The sequence below is a fragment of the Lontra canadensis genome, unplaced genomic scaffold (assembly GCF_010015895.1).
Source record: "Lontra canadensis isolate GAN:19392208 unplaced genomic scaffold, GSC_riverotter_1.0 scaffold46, whole genome shotgun sequence".
NCBI lineage: Eukaryota > Metazoa > Chordata > Mammalia > Carnivora > Mustelidae > Lontra > Lontra canadensis.
Genome location: NW_022631040.1, coordinates 431,511 through 448,831, shown reverse-complemented (window position 1 = coordinate 448,831; position 17,321 = coordinate 431,511). Strand labels below are relative to the sequence as shown.

At 32.9% G+C, this 17,321-nt stretch overlaps 1 protein-coding gene across 5 annotated transcripts in view; it reads right to left on the bottom strand.

The window, feature by feature from the left end:
• Window positions 1–17,321, bottom strand: part of KCNT2 (potassium sodium-activated channel subfamily T member 2) — a 344,381-nt gene that overhangs the window by 75,024 nt on the left and 252,036 nt on the right. For 3 of the 5 annotated variants that reach the window (XM_032872884.1, XM_032872885.1, XM_032872886.1), the window contains exons 18-20: window positions 15,336–15,441; window positions 11,087–11,259; window positions 2,248–2,319 (exon numbers count right to left, since the gene is read on the bottom strand). In XM_032872884.1, coding sequence (XP_032728775.1) covers window positions 2,248–2,319; window positions 11,087–11,259; window positions 15,336–15,441 — 351 coding nt within the window. The remainder of the gene's footprint in view (window positions 1–2,247; window positions 2,320–11,086; window positions 11,260–15,335; window positions 15,442–17,321) is intronic. The other 2 variants (XM_032872887.1, XM_032872888.1) reach the window with 1 other exon arrangement.

The following is a 17,321-nucleotide window of genomic DNA, read 5'->3' as shown; positions in this document are numbered from 1 at the left end:
TGGCTAAAACTTTGGAAACAGAATTCCAAATAAATTTCCCGTGATTAGAAGGGTCAGGGCCATAATTTCGAATCAATATGATGATCAAGTTTGATAAAAATAAGTTTGACCTTATTTTGATGTTTCTTTTAACTTGTTAAAAGAAATTATGAAATTCATAATTGTTCTTGTATCTATTAAAAAACTTATAAAAAAAAGAAAGAAGTAGATGGAAAATTAATGTAATATGGCCCCTTATGGGTCATAAAAATGATGTCCAAGTCATATACCTTCAACCCACCTTACTATAATTTTGAATCATTTTCTATTTGAGCTCTTAGGGTCTTTTCCCCCAATAAAAAATAATCTCTTCACTATAATTATCTATATTAAAAAAGGGAAAGATAAGGTGATAGAAGATAAGCTTGATTGTTAAAAGATATACAGATAGTTATGATGGGAAAAATGAATATTTCATCAGTAATAAGTCAATGAAGTTGAAACTTGACAAAAAAATTTATTATGCATACCTGTGCTAAATAACTAAGAGCTACCTATACCCCCATGTTTCAGTTAATTTCATACTCAAAATATTGGCTGTTGTAGTTTATGTATAACCTTGACAAGTGATTTTAGTAATTATGATAAATATGAATTTAAATCTATAGAAAATACATAAAATTGGGATGGCATTTCAGAACCATGTAAACATTTTGTTTTTCAGGTTTTAAGTTTAGATTATTTATTTTTATATCCATTTAATATTAATTTTTACTCCTTTTTCCCCTTTTTTAATCCGGCTACCAATTTATTCTTACAACGCTACATCTGTCATGAATTCTCCACACTATCCTATTTGCAAAGCCACTGCCTGAATTTTCATTCAGCATAGTTGCTTTACAGCATTTGGCCACCAGATGGCTGCCTAAGAAAAACGTCAATATTCATGAAAAAGGATAATCTAAATGGCAACACTTCCTTTTAACTGTTTTCTAAGCCTTCCTTTTCAAGGAGAACTATAATGTGAATGTATGAATACATGGGACTGTTTGTGTTTTAATTCATTCAAAGGTGTTTTTAGCTTTTTAATGAAAATTCAAACACTAGGGTAAGAGAACACAGTGACCTCCATATTCCAAACACCCACCCAGATTCAATAATGATTAATTTATAGCCAATCCAGTGTCATCTCTAATCATAGGAAGTTGATCCTCTCGTTTCCTCTTTCCCTCACCATAAACACTTCCATAGAGAAAGAATTCATTTCATAGTTTACATCAGCAAAGACAGATGGGAGGTTTGTTTTTTTTTTTAATGTTAATGAATTTCAGTAGAATACTATCACTCCAAAGTAATATTAGTAGCAATAAAATATAGGTTGATTTCACGTTTTAAATTTAAATAGTAATTTCAATACATTTAACTACATCTTAGTTGATTAGTATTAAGATATCTGATGATGCAAATTATATTAATATAGAATAGAGTTTAAATAAACATTAGTCAGTTTGCTCTTTAATGTATCCACAGCCAATAAACAGTTCCAAAGTTATAAAACTTTGTTTTTTCAATCTACAGGACAAAACGTAAGCATGAAAATTCTTAATTAGTAACTTTAGCATTTTGTTTTGAAGGCTCTGGCTGACTTCTTTTTAAAATGGAAAACTAGCACATTTTATAAGCATAGTAGTTTTATGATCTTTAGTTTTATATTTCTTATAAATCATGTTCATCTGTATAAAAGAATTTATATTTTAATACACATTGCACACATTTGACTTTTTGATTAACAAATTTTTAGAAATCATATACTGATATATGTTACTAAAATAAAGGAAGTTCTTAAGGAAATGCTCCAGTTTATATATCTGGCTTCAAAGGAGCATCTCTAAATTATTGGAAGATTTCCAGAAGTTATGACAATGTCATCAAGCATCACAACAGTGGACCATTAGATTTTCTCTACCCCAAGGCCCATAGTAATAACGTTATTGCTAGAAACAACACAAAACTGAAATAACTTTAGAAACTAAACAAAAGTGACAAAATTCACATGCAGCGAGATTTGTTTTAATTCAACAACAGATTACTGCTTCGGAAGTTTGAATACAAGATTTGTAACACGAGAACATAAGCTCTGCATGCAAAATACACCATATTTGCAATACTGAAATGGCAAATTACACTCATCATGCAACACGGGGCCACAGCACATGACAAACCACAGGACACCACACTAGTTAGTGTGCCAAAGATTTTGTCACCTACTTGTCAATAGAGCCCACCATGTAGTAAACCATTGGAAACCAACAGATTGCATCCAGAAAATGCATATCTGGCCTAAGTAGCAGATGGGTTACAAAATGAAACACAATGTCACAACAGTGGCAGCGCTTCTAGGGAAAGGAAGTAAGTTGACTTAGTTTGCATTTCCAAAACTAAACACTGTTTGACAAGATTAACTTTAAGTGCCTTTTTTCTTAACATTAGTTAGGAAATATTATTTGTACTTGTTATGAATACACAATGCACTCAGAATGATAAAAACTTGTATTTATGCTTTCTAAATCAGAAACATTATGGCATTATTCTACAAAAGTACTGAATTGATATTCTTAATTATAACTAAAAAGTCATATCAATGAGTTTCAAAATTATTCATGCAGAATCAAATGAGAAATTAATGATTTTTTCTTAGATGGCCCAAAGCGTAGAGAACTAAATTAGCATGCTTAACAAGAGCACCTTTCTCTAAGGAAAATACACAATTAAGCACAACCCTTCATATGTCAGGATACCAGTCAATAAATATAGTATATGCACCCATGTACCACATTTATTAAAGAAAATTAAAACGAAAATAATTCACCCTTTAAGTAATTGACTTACTCCATATATAGTTGAGCAGATAGTTACTGAAATCTTCACTTACATGCATATTTGAGGAAAGCATTATAATCGTGGATGCTTCCTTAAAACTCACTTAATCTATTGCATTCATTTTATAAAGTTATTGATTCTTTCATGCATTTATTCACTCAGCATATATGTATCCAAAACTTGTGATATAACAGACACTTCAGTATACTAAGGCATATGAGAATATTGTGTTTCTTTGTACTGTAAGAAATACATTTTTTTGGAACACAGGTATAAGAGCACACAATTACAATACGCATTTTAATCAGAAAAAAATAAACAGTAAGTTGCACTTAGAACGCACAATTAGGGGTCATTTCACAGAGTTTATGTTTAATCTGGATGTTTGCTAGTAAAGGAGAAAGAGAGGGAAATTCTAGGAAAAGGGAAGTGTAGCACCTATAATATCTCAGCTAAATGAAGCCTTTTCTTCCCTGACTTATTTTCTTTCTGCTAATCATCCTCTTAACCCTTTACCACTCTAAAGAAAAAGAATGCACAATACAGTTAAATGAAAAAAGATGATGTGCCAAAGAATACCACCATGGTAATGTTGATCTATCCCTCCCTCCATTATATTTCTTTGTAGTCCTTTTAAAAGGCCCCATATTATTGCATATTATAACTGTACCACAGTTCATTTTAAAAATCCTCAATTAGTCAGCTTGTAAGGTATTTTCACTTTTATGCTACTGAAGTTACAAGTTATTTCCAATATCTTGCTATTACAAATACAGGTATGAACATCTATGAATGACATTTTTCTAGTGTTAGTTTTTTAATCATTTATTGCAAAACATTCATAGAAGGTATATTAGTGAATCATAGAATATAAATAGCCTTAAAGCTCATGATATATATTCTTTTCAACAAATAGTAACAGTCCCAGTAGCGATGTTTTTATAGTGTCTTCTAGTTCTCTGAGCACTGCTCTGCTTCTTAAAAACAGAAGTGTCATCTCACTACTGATTCAAGACCCTCCTTGTCTCCCTTGCCCTACCTCATGATTATAGAAGCTGGTATGAGGATGCCAACTGCCACAGGCCCGAGGCAGTACTGAGGTTTTGCAGTGATCTGAAAAATTATTTTGCCTGTGTCTTTTTTCGGTTGTTATTTTGTTTCATCTCTCTTTACTCCCATATGGTTTTAGTCAGATAAAGTGAATAGCTCCATTACTTATGTGGCAGAGATGGAGCCATAATCCTTTGCTATTAATTGCAGATAAATATACACCCTGGCTGGAATAACTACGCTTTTAATCTGACTCTTCTTTTAAATTCAGATCATTTCAATTTCTTTATGTTATCTTCTGTATTCTAAAGCCTAGTAAAGCAAGAGTAAATAATGCTATTGCATAAGTCAACATAGTGAAGATACTGAAAATCTGTGTAATAAATAGTACTGGGATCACTGAGGACAAAATTAATTCTTTACTTCATGCCAAACCTTCTGTTAGAGTTAAAACTGAAAATACGGCCTTTGTAATTTGTTGCTTTGTCCAGTATGAATAACTAAAGTTACTTAGACATCAAAATTATTGCCTTGTCTTAGGAAACTCATGAATTTTACCCACGCATAATTCTGCCACAAATGTTTATTTACAATGTGCAAGCAATCTTCCACATCCTTGGAAATTACTTCAGGATTTTCATTGTGGGAATGTGGTTCATCCTTAGGTGGATTCGGCTGTGTTACAAGGTAAACCAAGCCCTTGAAACCTAGTAAATATATCATCTTGATGAAGCACATTTACTGTGGGGAGTCTAATGTGCCATACTCAGTATAGCAAATAGATTTATATCCTACTTCTATCAATAAGGATAGTTTAATAACAAACTTGAAATATTAAGAATATAGGAATTGTACATTTACGTGTGTTATGTTAACTCACTTAAATAAATTAGCAACAGTGATCATGCCACTAAACTGCTTAGTAGCTAATGAGTAACATAAATGATATCATGGGCTCTTAATAGACTAATCTTCCCAATTATTGAAAGTTAATTGGAAAGCAAAACCTTTACATTGAAAACCACTAAGCAAAACCATAAAACATTAGAATAAAATGTATGCATTTTTTTAATGCTAAATAGAGAAGACCTATCTATGTTAGAAATTACATTATGGAAAAGTAGTAAAAATAATTGCATATTTAACTACAAAGCTCATCACAAAAATTTTAACATATAAGAAACAAACATTTAAAAATGTATTACTTATACAAAATTTACATATTTACTTAATATGTAAAAAAGTATTTCAAATCAATAAAAGATAGACTTAACAGGGAAATAGATCTAGCACAAAATAAGAATGCATAGACCCAAACCAAACATGCTTAATCTAACTAGTAATAAAATAAATAAAAATTTAACAAGCACAAAAATTTATGTTAGTAAACAGAAAAAAACTGAGCACATCATTAATCATCATCCTAACTGTAACTAAGATGACTGCTTATGAGTCTAAAACATCATATTCTTACAATAACTTTCATTATAAAAATTACCACTATATTCAAATGTTAATTAGCTAGTGTTTGTTAGGAAGTGAAAAGTTATGTGGATTTGCATGGGTTTGCAAAATTGAAGATCATTACTTCCCATTTAACTAATTACTATAATGGACTTAATTTCTGATTTTTAAAGTGAAGAAATGAATGTAGTGAGGTTTTTGTTTTGTTTTGTTTTTTTAAATAAACATATAATGTATTTTTATCCCCAGGGGTACAGGTCTGTGAATTGCCAGGTTTATACATTTCACAGCACTCATCATAGCACATACCCTCCCCAATGTCCATATCCCCACCACCCTCTCCCACCCTACCCTCCCCCCAGCAACCCTCAGTCTGTTTTTTGAGATTGAGTCTTTTATGGTTTCCCTCCCTCCCGATCCCATCTTCTTTCATTTTTTCTTTTCCTATCCCCCAAACCCACCGTAGTGAGGGGTTTTTTTTTTTTTTGGTTAACATTTCATTATTCTATACTTAAGTAGTTTATTTCTTTCTTAAAAATATATAAGGAATTTCATTTCAACTGCTTAAAATAAATCTCCTTTTTTTGTTAACTGATTTTCACCCAAGTCCACTCATCAGTTTGAAGAATGACAATGTCACTGTCTTGATTGGTGGCAGGTGGGAAACTAACATTTCCTGGTTGCCTTTTCTAAGGGAGATATTGCACTAGTGCTTCATATAGAGTCCATCTTATAGAGTCTCAGTATTACTTGTTAAATAAATGTACTACTCATTTTACACATGAGAAAATTGAGGCTTAGAGAAATTTGAGAACATGCAAAAAGGCTTTTTACCAAGAAGGTACTTAAGTAAGCTTAGACCTTATCTCAGATCTGTATGAGTTCAAAGTTTGAAAAGTCTTTCATACAGGACTCTGATAGGTCAAACAATTTATCATTGCTTTTCAAATAAGCTGAAGTTTACTTGACACTATATATGAAAAGACGATTGATGTAATAAAAGAACTGCGTAAATAAAGTGTAAAAAATAGGAGCATAAGCCTGGATCTTGCTCTTCAACCTTATGTAGCTTTGGGTAATATATCCCAAAGCTTTTGACTTTTGTTTCCATATTTTATGTGAAATGATATTATCAGATGACTAGGTGACCTTTAAGGGTAGGGGGGTAATCAAAATACTTAAAATCAGTATAGCACAGCACCAGACCAAACTAAAGAGATGTCCATCCAACCAGAACTGAGAGCACCTCTTATGAGCCAGTACCAAGTGCAAGATGTTTTCCATTGTGCCTGGGATCCACTTAGTTACCAGATGAGATCTAAAAGCCTTTCTCTTTGGAAACATTATGAACACTTATTCTGACATATTACATTTGTGAATATTATCAATTTAATTTGCATTTTAAAATTCCTACTTATGACATCTGTTATTTATTTATTATATTGAATTAACTGGTCTTTCAACTAAATTTCCTAAATGTATTGAGTGTTATTTTCAGCAATGCTCATGTAAATTTAAAACAAAGTCAAAACCCACTAAACTAATAATTGTAGAAGTGTGTACAATCTTTAGTGTATAAATTCTTGTAACATGGAAATATTCTGAAGAAGAAAACAACACATTTCTTTGTATCATTGTAGGATACATTGCAAAATACTAGTCATGGCAGAGCAAGAGGAATCTCAAAATGATCGCGTAAAACTTCCTGGAACATTATTTATTAGTGTTTAGTTTTTGTTTCCTCATTCTTAACCAAAAGAGCAGAGGGCAACAAATAAAAATAGTAGATACCACTTTCAGGAAGTCGTCAGGAAGCTAATAAACTTTACAACATGTACTTTCATCCTAACCCTTTGGAAGAAAAGTGAAATCCCATAAAAATCACCTAACAAACATCATGGAACTAGTTAGAATCCAAAATATAAGTCATTAGGAAGCAAGAAAATTTGTAATGCAAAATAATCTGAAGTTAAAATATATTGTTACTAAAAAGAATTGACAATATATTTTTTTACATAGATCAAAAACCTGTAAGTTAAGCAAGATCATATAGTTGAAAGAATAATGCACTATGAATTATATAGAAGGTTCTAATCCTAGAATTGACCTTGGAAATATTCATTTAATTTCTTTGGTCTGTTTTTCCTTGTCTATAAAATAAAGTACTGTAACAAAGCGACATAAGTGGGTTTATTTAAATGTTATCACTGTAACTTGAAAACTTTGAGATCTTAATCTGCTTAGTACATCTTTCAGGTTAAATCATCACCATATGATGTGGATATATTTATAAGGGGAATAAGATGTAAAATAAAGGCAAAGTGTCTAGTATGATGACTGACATAGTAAATGTGCAACGATTATTACTATTATGAACAGAGGGTAGAAGTAAAGAAGATTAATTTTATTAAATGATCTATATGGTGTTATTCCAACAAAACACTCTCTGATAAAAGATACATAGCTGCATCTAGATTTATACAGAAAAACTGACCAATTTGCCAGTAATTAAGAGAAACAGGATTTTTGGGTTTTTCTATGATTAACCAGATTCAGGAATTAAGACTATAAAAACATCTACTTGCTTTGATAATGTTAACTTACAAATCAATCAATCAACCAATCCATCAGTAATTATGCATTTTGGCAACCTATTTATTGAGAACCAAAGAGAAAGGGACTGATTTAGTTATAGCCATTCAAAAATCTCCAAAAGATACACACGTTAAGAAATTCTAGCCCCTGCCACCTGCTCAGTGGGATAATGAGGTGGACAAAGGGGAATTAGTGATGCTGAGATGGGATTACTTAATAAGACTAGATATTTAAAAAAGAGAAGAGCCTATCTCCATTCCATGGAGTGAACACCACTCCAAAATTTGGAGATTGGATTATTTTGGGAGGTGCAATATTGTGATCTATAAGACATCTATATTTGGGCATTCATATCATCCACGGTTCTTGGATCACAGCTCCCAAAATGCTTGAAATTTTCTGAGGATAAGAGCAATGGGAGCATCATTTGTTAAAATATTTGTTCTCTTGTCCTCCGTTCCTGATATCACTTTGGAGCCATAAAAGTGAAATGAGTGTCTTGTTATTCACTACAAGCCCCTTTCCACCATAACTGGGTTGATATTAATGAGGTGACTTTTGGAAAGCACCCCTGGCTTGTTGCCAGGGGAACCAATCATGAACAGAGAGTTGGAACTCTTAGTCCCATCCCCTGATTTCTGAGGAGTAGAGAGAGGTTGGAGTTTGAGTTTGACCACCAATGGCCAATGATTTAACCAATTATGTCTATATAATGACCCGTCCATAAATACCCAAAGGAAGGAATTTAAGGAGCTTCTAGGTTGATGAATGTGTGGAGATTTGGCAAGAGTGTTGCCCTAAGATAGAGCATGAAAATTCCATTCCCTTTCCCCATACTTTGCCCTATGAATCTCCTCCTTCTGGTTCTTGAGTTACATCCTTTTAAATAAACCAGAAATCTGGTAAGTAAAATGTTCCTTTGAGTTCTGTGACCTGTTCTAGTGAATTAATGGGACTTGAGTGGGGAACACTGATTCCTAGTCTGTCAGTCAGAAATGTAGCTAAACAGGGACGCCTGGGTGGCTCAGTGGGTTAAAGCCACTGCCTTCGGCTCAGGTCATGATCCCAGAGTCCTGGGATTGAGCCCCGCATCAGGCTCTCTGCTCAGCAGGGAGCCTGCTTCCCCCTCTCTCTCTGCCTGCCTCTCTTCCTACTTGTGATCTTTCTCTCTGTCAAATAAATAAATAAAATCTTAAAAGAAAAGAAAAGAAAAGAAAAGAAAAGAAAAGAAAAGAAAAGAAAAGAAAAGTAATGTAGCTAAACAACCTGGACTTGTGAGTAGCATCTGAAGTCAAGAATGGGGCCACTGGAACATCCAATCTATAGCTGGTCAGTCAGAAACAGAGGTGATAAAAGCTAAAGCTTGTGACTGGTTCTGAAGGGAAGTGGGCAATCTTGTAGGACAGCCCTTAGCCTGTGGAACCCTTAACCTAGACAGTAGTATTGTCAGAATCAACTTAAGCCGTAGGACTCCCAGTTGGTGTCTCAAGTGTTGCTTGTTGAGAATGTGGGAAACCACCCACCAACACATACACACATTGAAACTGGGTCCAGGAACCCAACTAGATTCACACATTAGAACAAGAAATCTTACCTTGAAACAATGTAAAACAGGGGAAAGGTCAGCTTTTACCCTTTGCTTTACCACAGTGATGCTATAAGCACGGTTCTACTTTTTCAAGCCTCTTCCTAACTTCCTTTCTGTATTCTGGTGCCTCAGAGGATCCACTCTGATCCAGTACATACAAGATGGGGATGCTCTAAGGCAATGAACTTGTAAATGCCCCTGCCTTAAATTCTACATTAAGGAAACAGACACACCATAAGGAAAAAGAGCCCAAACCTGACACGTTAGAATTCACCACACAGGGTGAACTGAGCACTCCTTGTGTGCCATTTTAGCCAGTCCCTTTGAGCTTCCTGCCAGAATGGTTCTACTACTAGGGATACTTTCAAAGGCCTTGGAGGTGTTTCACAACCACTCCATTGTCAGAGCCATCCAGCAATCCAACTTTCATCCTCCTAAGATTTGTTTAATTAGCTTTTATTTTTTCTGACAATGCATCCAAGTTTCTGACTTTTCCTTGGACACTAAAATGGTATCAGGAAAGTCACTGAGTCATCATATCTGAAAATGCTTCAGCTGAAACCTCTAGAATGTTCTCAGGTTTTAGAGTTATCATTGTGATAACGATGCTAAGAAAGATGCATCAATGAGTGTCTTCATATATTCTTGGTATATATCAAGTGTCTTGGTATATTCAGTATAAATGATGATATGAAGTTATAGTGGGAAGATATTTTTGTTTTCAAGAACTTCTTTTGATAAATTTTAAAGGCAGAGATGAGGCAACAGATTTTGGCCTCATTTAGCTTATCCTGAAATTTTGCATCACTTTGGAATTTAAAAGGAGAGTTGGAGGATCCCAAAATATGGTATTGATCTAAGGACCATCTGCTACCAATTTTGAGTCACAGAGAGGAATATCATAATTTTAGGATACAATGAGTTTGACCACTGCATTCATGACCTATATTTATATTTGCATGAGGAATTTTAAATGCTTAAGTAGTCTTATTTCACAAGAGTATATCAATCCAACATTTTCAAAATAAATGAGCATGGTAAAGCATTAATTATTCATATTTTGTTATAGAATATATGTTTTAACAGTGGAAGAATCACAATAAGTTATGATGATATATCACAGTATAACATAAGAATGGATCATTAATATGCTTGGCTGATAATTAACGGTTCTTTAGAAAGACCAAAAAATTGTCCAGTTTTGGCAGAAATTTTCCAGGCTAGTTGATTAATTTAAGGAAAATAACTGTAATTATTTCAATGGCATGTTTCCCATTGGTATTGAGTGATGACCACTTGCAAAATAGTTTTAAATAAAAAGCTCAGAGTGTTCCAGTGATGTTTTAAGTAGTATTTGTGAAACAACCATATTCAATGATTGTTTTGTACCATAGCACAAAATGTATCTCCCAATGAATCATGTGCCATAATGTATCTGATTTAAAATATTCCAAGCAAATTAGAATAAATTATTTTTGATTTAATATTAAAATTTTTTTGTCTTGTGTGGGTATTTTAAAATATACTTACGGATTGTCCAATAGCAGTACTATGGGATTAAGTTCTTTCTTTGGTCTATAATATGCCCTGAGAGGAACAATAAAATTATACAATCCATTTCCAGCTGTTTCAGCTGCAACTATAATTAGCTTATTTTTGAATCCATAGGCTTTTGCGTCCTCATAGTAGTTATGCTGGCAACTCTAGAGAAGAAAAATTATACAAAGAAATGCTATTTTTACACTCCACTAAAATTTGCTGAAAAATTTTAGGATATATGGAAGAGTAAAATTAATCTAACCTAGTAAATCCTTTATTTTATAACAAATTTGAAAATAGTTACATTTTTCCATGCCCCATTCTCCAGCCTATTTCAGGAAGTGAAGGTATGCATAGACAAGACAAATGAATTGCAAGTGTGTAGCTTAATATGGGGGAAGACAAAGTCAGAAATATGTGTGTGCACATGTTCTACTGTAAACTAAAACATATTGCTCGATGACATCTGGGTATCTATATTTAAAAATTACCATAATGTGTATGTATATCAAAAAATCGTGTTATATATTTTAAATATACACAATTTTTGTCAGTCATACTTCAAGAAAGCTAGAAAAAAACTACCTCTGACTTTGATTTCCAGAAAGATAATAATATTATCATCAAATGACCTTGGAACTTTCCAAGTACTGAACATCTAAAGGGATGGATACCAAGAAAGATTTTCTTTGTTGTTAAAAAACAAAAAAAGAAAACCCTTAATTGTCTAAACATATACCTGAGCTGGCAAGATAATAATAGAAATACACAAAAGTAAAATACCAATACTAATACTAACAACAAAACAGTAACAATACATTATCAAAACTCATTGTTATTCTGAGGTTATTTTACTATTTTCTAGAGACCTAGTATTCACTGGACTTAGCATTATTAAACCAAGAATCTTTTAAACTAAATTATCTGCATGGAGAACTGCTTTCATGTTCTGCCCTTTTATCTTTCTATGTCTCTGTGTGGGTTTCTTTTTATTTGGGTTGAGATTAGTGGATTCCCCGTGGATTCATCACTAATTTTGGAATATTCTCTACTTTTTTCCTTTAATAAAAAACTACAAAATGCTGTTGGGAAGAAGGCACCATGAGTCAGCAGAAACAATAAACAATAGAATTAGACTCACAAAGACTACAGGTTTTGTTCTTATTAGATTCAGAACAGAAAAAATGAATGTGTTTACTATGTTTAAAGAAATAAAAAAGAACATTTAAAGTATGAACAAAGAACAGGAGGCTACTTAAATATTTGGTAGATATTAAAAGAAATACACATATTCTCTTCTAGAACTAAAAAGTATAACAAGTAAAAATAAAAACTCAAACAATGGGTTAGATTGCACATTTGACACATGTGAAGGAGTCATTTGCAGGACATTGATGTAATTACTCAGAATGTGCTAAGAAAAGAGATATAAAGTCATATGGAGAAATTAAGATACTTGGAAGCTAGTATGACAATGTCTAACATATATTTAAGCAGAAAACCTGAAAGTGAGATTAAAGTATCAGAAAGAAGACCTATTCAAGTAAATATTAACTAAGGATTTTCTAGAATTAATGAAATATTCAAAACCTCAGGTTCTGGAACTCCAGAAAATCCTAATTCAAATAAATAAAAAAAGAAAATCCAGCTTCAAAGGTATGGTAATAAAAGTGCAAAACAACCAGACAATCAGATCTTAGAGAGCCAGACTGAAAAGAGAGACCACCATTAATTTTCAGAATACAAACTAGAATGACAGCCAACTGTTCAATAGCAACATGGAACCCAAAAGGCAGAAAATAAAATTCTAACGTATGAAAAGAAAAAGAAAACTCATCCTGGAATTGACACCCAGGAAAACTGTCTTTCAAGAACAAGGACATTTCTAGGAAAACTGAAATTGGCAGAATTTAACACTAATAGGACTTTAGTAAGAGAATTTCAAAAGCTGTAATCAGTAGGAAAATGGATCCAGAAGGTTTAAGACATAAAAAAGGAATGAAGAAAACGGGACATGATTTTTTTTTAAAAGGAGACAATAAGCCTTCATTGGAAGTATGATTGAAGATTTACTAATATAAGTAGGATCTGCAACCACATGAAGGAGTGAATAAGGTCATTCACAAAGAGGTCATGGACAGAGAAGAGTGATGAGTGATGTTGAGATATTAAGAATTTCAATATTTATGAGATAAAATGAAGAAAAACAATTAATTTAGGTTATTCAGAAGTAGCTCAATTAGAAAGAAAAAAACAAAACAAGAAAATAGGGACATCCTTGTTGATGAACCTTGATCAGGAACCTATTTGTTGATACTGTTGCAGAATGAACTGGGCAAGTAATCCCAGTTCCCACACTTCACAGATGCAGTAGGATTGACTGTATAATCCCATCTCCTGATTGCAAAGTAGGCATTCATATAGATAACAGACCAGCACCTCCAGCCAGCCTAATGCTAGATAAATAGAGGATAATACCAGAGGTCATCTGCCAGTCAACAATATTCAGAAATTTTGTCTTCTTAATATGGTAAAGAGACCACTCAGAGTCTTTGCTTTAAAAGACCCTCTATTGTTTCTTTGCCAAGCCTTATCTCAGAAAGTTTAGCTTTTCAATTGTATCAGGTTCCCTGCTTGGAGATAAGTCATTTTCAAATCTTTGATCTCCCAGTGTGATTTTTCTCCTGAATTCTGAGTTAAAAAGTAAAATGCAGAGACACCTGAGTAGCTCAGTCTGTTAAGCAGCTGCCTTTGCCTCAGGTCATGATCCCAGGGTCCTGGAATCAAGTCCCACATTAGGCTCTCTGCTCAGAGGGGAGCATGCTTCTCCCCCTGCTCCTGCTCTCTCTCTCTCTCCCCACCCCCACTCCATAAATAAATAAAAAATTTTTAAAAATGCTAATCCAGGTTTTGTGGTGCCTGAGGCTTATGTTACATGGGGAATCCTCTTTAAGGAAAATAACACAAATATTACAAATTTATAAATTTTAAAAATTATTCATAGGTCCTTAGAAAGGGCTAATACGGGTAAAGGGGTCCTGAAGCTTAAGATTTACTAATGTTACCAAAACTATACAGCTAGTCAGCATAATCAAATACTTCAGACAGTACGTTAAAACAAGGGACCCCCCCCCCCAAAAAAAAGGCATTGAGATATTGAGAGAGCGACATCTTAATGGACACAGAGGAATATTTAGGAGCAATGGCAAAGATTTTCTAATGTTCCACTATTCTTCCTCAAGAGTGACAGTAACAGCCAGGCTTCATGATGTTTATCTTATTAAAAAGTAGTAGTAGCAAGAATACTAATAGAATGTATTAGGTGCCTACACATTTATTAACTTCCTGGCACTGTGTGAAGCATTTTGGTTGTGCTAATTTATAGAATTCTCACAAAAACCATCGAGGCTTGTAATTACAACCATGTTATAGATATGGAAACTGAAATGTAATGGCAAAGTTATTTGCCCAAAATGCAAATCCTGTAAGCAGAGAGCTGGGATTTTAACTCTCGTTAACTCCAAAATTTAGAGTAAAAGAATAAATTCCTGGTTAGAATTAGCAGCACATTTTAATTTCTGGGAGGTAAAGGGTTTGAGAATCTTCTTCTTATCTGCTTTCTTATTCATTAAGAGAACAAACTCTTATAGAGGTCATGCCCAATAGCCATCTTGGGAAAGAGATTTTAAAATGTCTGCATTCTTGTAATCTTTCTGTTTTGAATGGCTCCTTTAGAACATCCAAGCAAAAATCAAGAGCTACAATAAAATCTTTAGAAAAGGAGATAATAACCACAAAACAGACACTAGCTTTCAGTCTAGTCAATAATGAATCTTTCCGGCTAACACATAGACAAGCTCATTTCACCATGCCAAGCAATTCCACATTAAGTTTTGAAGCAAAAAAAAAAGCCTTGCAAAACAGTGCACAATGGGCCAAAGTGATTTTGAAAGACTCTGGATGTTGAGAGTTCATAGGTTTGAGGTTCTGGCACCTACGTTTTCCTCTTTAAAAACATGACTGACTGACTCCTCTGCTACTTAAGTAGAAGGGGAAAGCATTTGGGTAATCTTTAGTACAGTTAAGAAAGTACAATTCACCATTTTATGTATTGCATTTACATCCGAAAAGATAATGTTCTTTAAAGATATTTTAGTCAAAAGACTATACAAAATTATTTAAATATACATAATTACAAAATGCCATAATTTCAGTTTCAGAGAAAATAACAATTGCTTACCTTGTCTAGTCTTAAGCAGCAAAATGGCACTTTTTCATGAAGGAGATGACAAAAAGTGGGTGAACTTCCTATATATGGAGAGTAAGGTGGATAGCCTTTAGCATATCTGTAAAACAATATGAAATATTTGAGTTGCCTTGAAGAAAACACACATAGTTGGATAATTAAGTGATAGCCATGTGTCTCTATTTTGATAAAGTATGGTGCAACCCTTTATATTGTAATTACATTTTGATAAAGAAATAGTTAAGAATAGGGATAAGCAAACTGGATCAAATCTGGCCCACCAGCTGGTTTTGCGAATTAAAAGGTTTTTTTGTTTTGTTTTGTTTTGTTTGTTCTTTTTTAATCTTAAATGTTTGGAAAAATATTTTTAAGTAAATGGTTGGAAAAAATAAAAAAGAAGAATATTTCATGTCACATAAAAATTACATGAAATTAAAATTTAAATATCCACAAGTGAAGTTTTTTAGAATACAGCCATGTTCATTCACTTTATGTATTGTCTATGGCCACTTCAAAAATATTTGGATTGGTGCAGCAAAGATTATATGGTCCATAAAGTCTAAAGTATTAGCTGGTTCCTTCTAGAAAAAGTTTGCCATTCCTTGGTTTAAAAGATTTAGATAGATTTTTTAAATTGCACTATTAATTTTTATAAAACACACTTAAAGCAAAATGACTTATTATGATTTACTCCATTAATATTCATTAGTCATGAATACATAACCACAAAGGAGTAAACAACTGAGTTAAATATTCATATACTCCCCCAAAACAGACTATTGTTGGAATCATGCTTAAAATATTATCAAAGATAATTATTTGCTGACTTTACAAAAGTAGCCACCTGCATGCACATTACAACTATATTAATTTTCAGAATAAAACTATTAAAAAGTAGAAGAATAAATGAAAGTTAAGAAATAAAACATAATTTGGTAGAGGCAAGATTCCTTTATCTACTATGAAAACTCTTCTCTTTTAAACCAAGAAATTTCAGGCCTAGTTTAAACTGTTTTCCAGACATTATTAGCTCGGAGGGTAAAATGGTGCACATTTTGCAAATTTAGAAGTTGATAAGCTCCACTATTATTTCAATATCTTTTTCAGTTTGCTTAGGAAAAAAAAAAAAAATCCACCTCTTAATCTTTTCAGAAGGACATGTAAAGAAAGAATTTCAATCACACCACACATCATTTCTAGAAATATACTGGCAGTCAAAACTCTCCTTGTTCCCATCAAATATTTCATAAATATATTTGAGTGCTATTGATTTTCTGGAGAGTGGATTGTGTTCTGTGGGAACATTAAACTTCCTTGTAATAATTTTTTTTTTAGGTGTGAAGGATTAAATGAAGATTTTTTTTAAGTTTCAATTATATTTCAATTCATTTTATTCAATTCAACACTAACATCAACATTAACTGAACATCTATTATATGAAAGATATTGGGAGTATTTAAATGGTGTTACCACTGCCACTACTATTACTACTACTACTACTACTACAGCCCCTAGTAATTATTACTCATTGAATGCTTACTCAACACAAAGAAATGTCCTAAGCACTTCTCCATTATCTCAATTAATCTACATCTGAACATTATGAGTCAGTAATTATACCCCCTTACAGATATAGACACTGTGGTTCAGACTGTTTAATCAGTCACTTGCACATAACCAGTATAGGATGGAACTTACATGGAAAACAAACTCTTTTAGACTCCATTGTCAAGACTGCTGACCCCTGTGTTTCCCTCAAGAAATAGCAATATATTATGTGAGCAAGACAAGTAAACAAATCCTACTGAAGATTAAAATGTGATTAATAGCATATACACCGGCAATATGTATTATGGAAGAATAGTAAAGAGAACTAGTACTTCATGCATTCATTCATTCAAAATATTACTGATGTATACCACATGAAAAATACCTACGCACGGTAAGATAAGGAAGGGAAATTTAATGGAGGAAACCTGC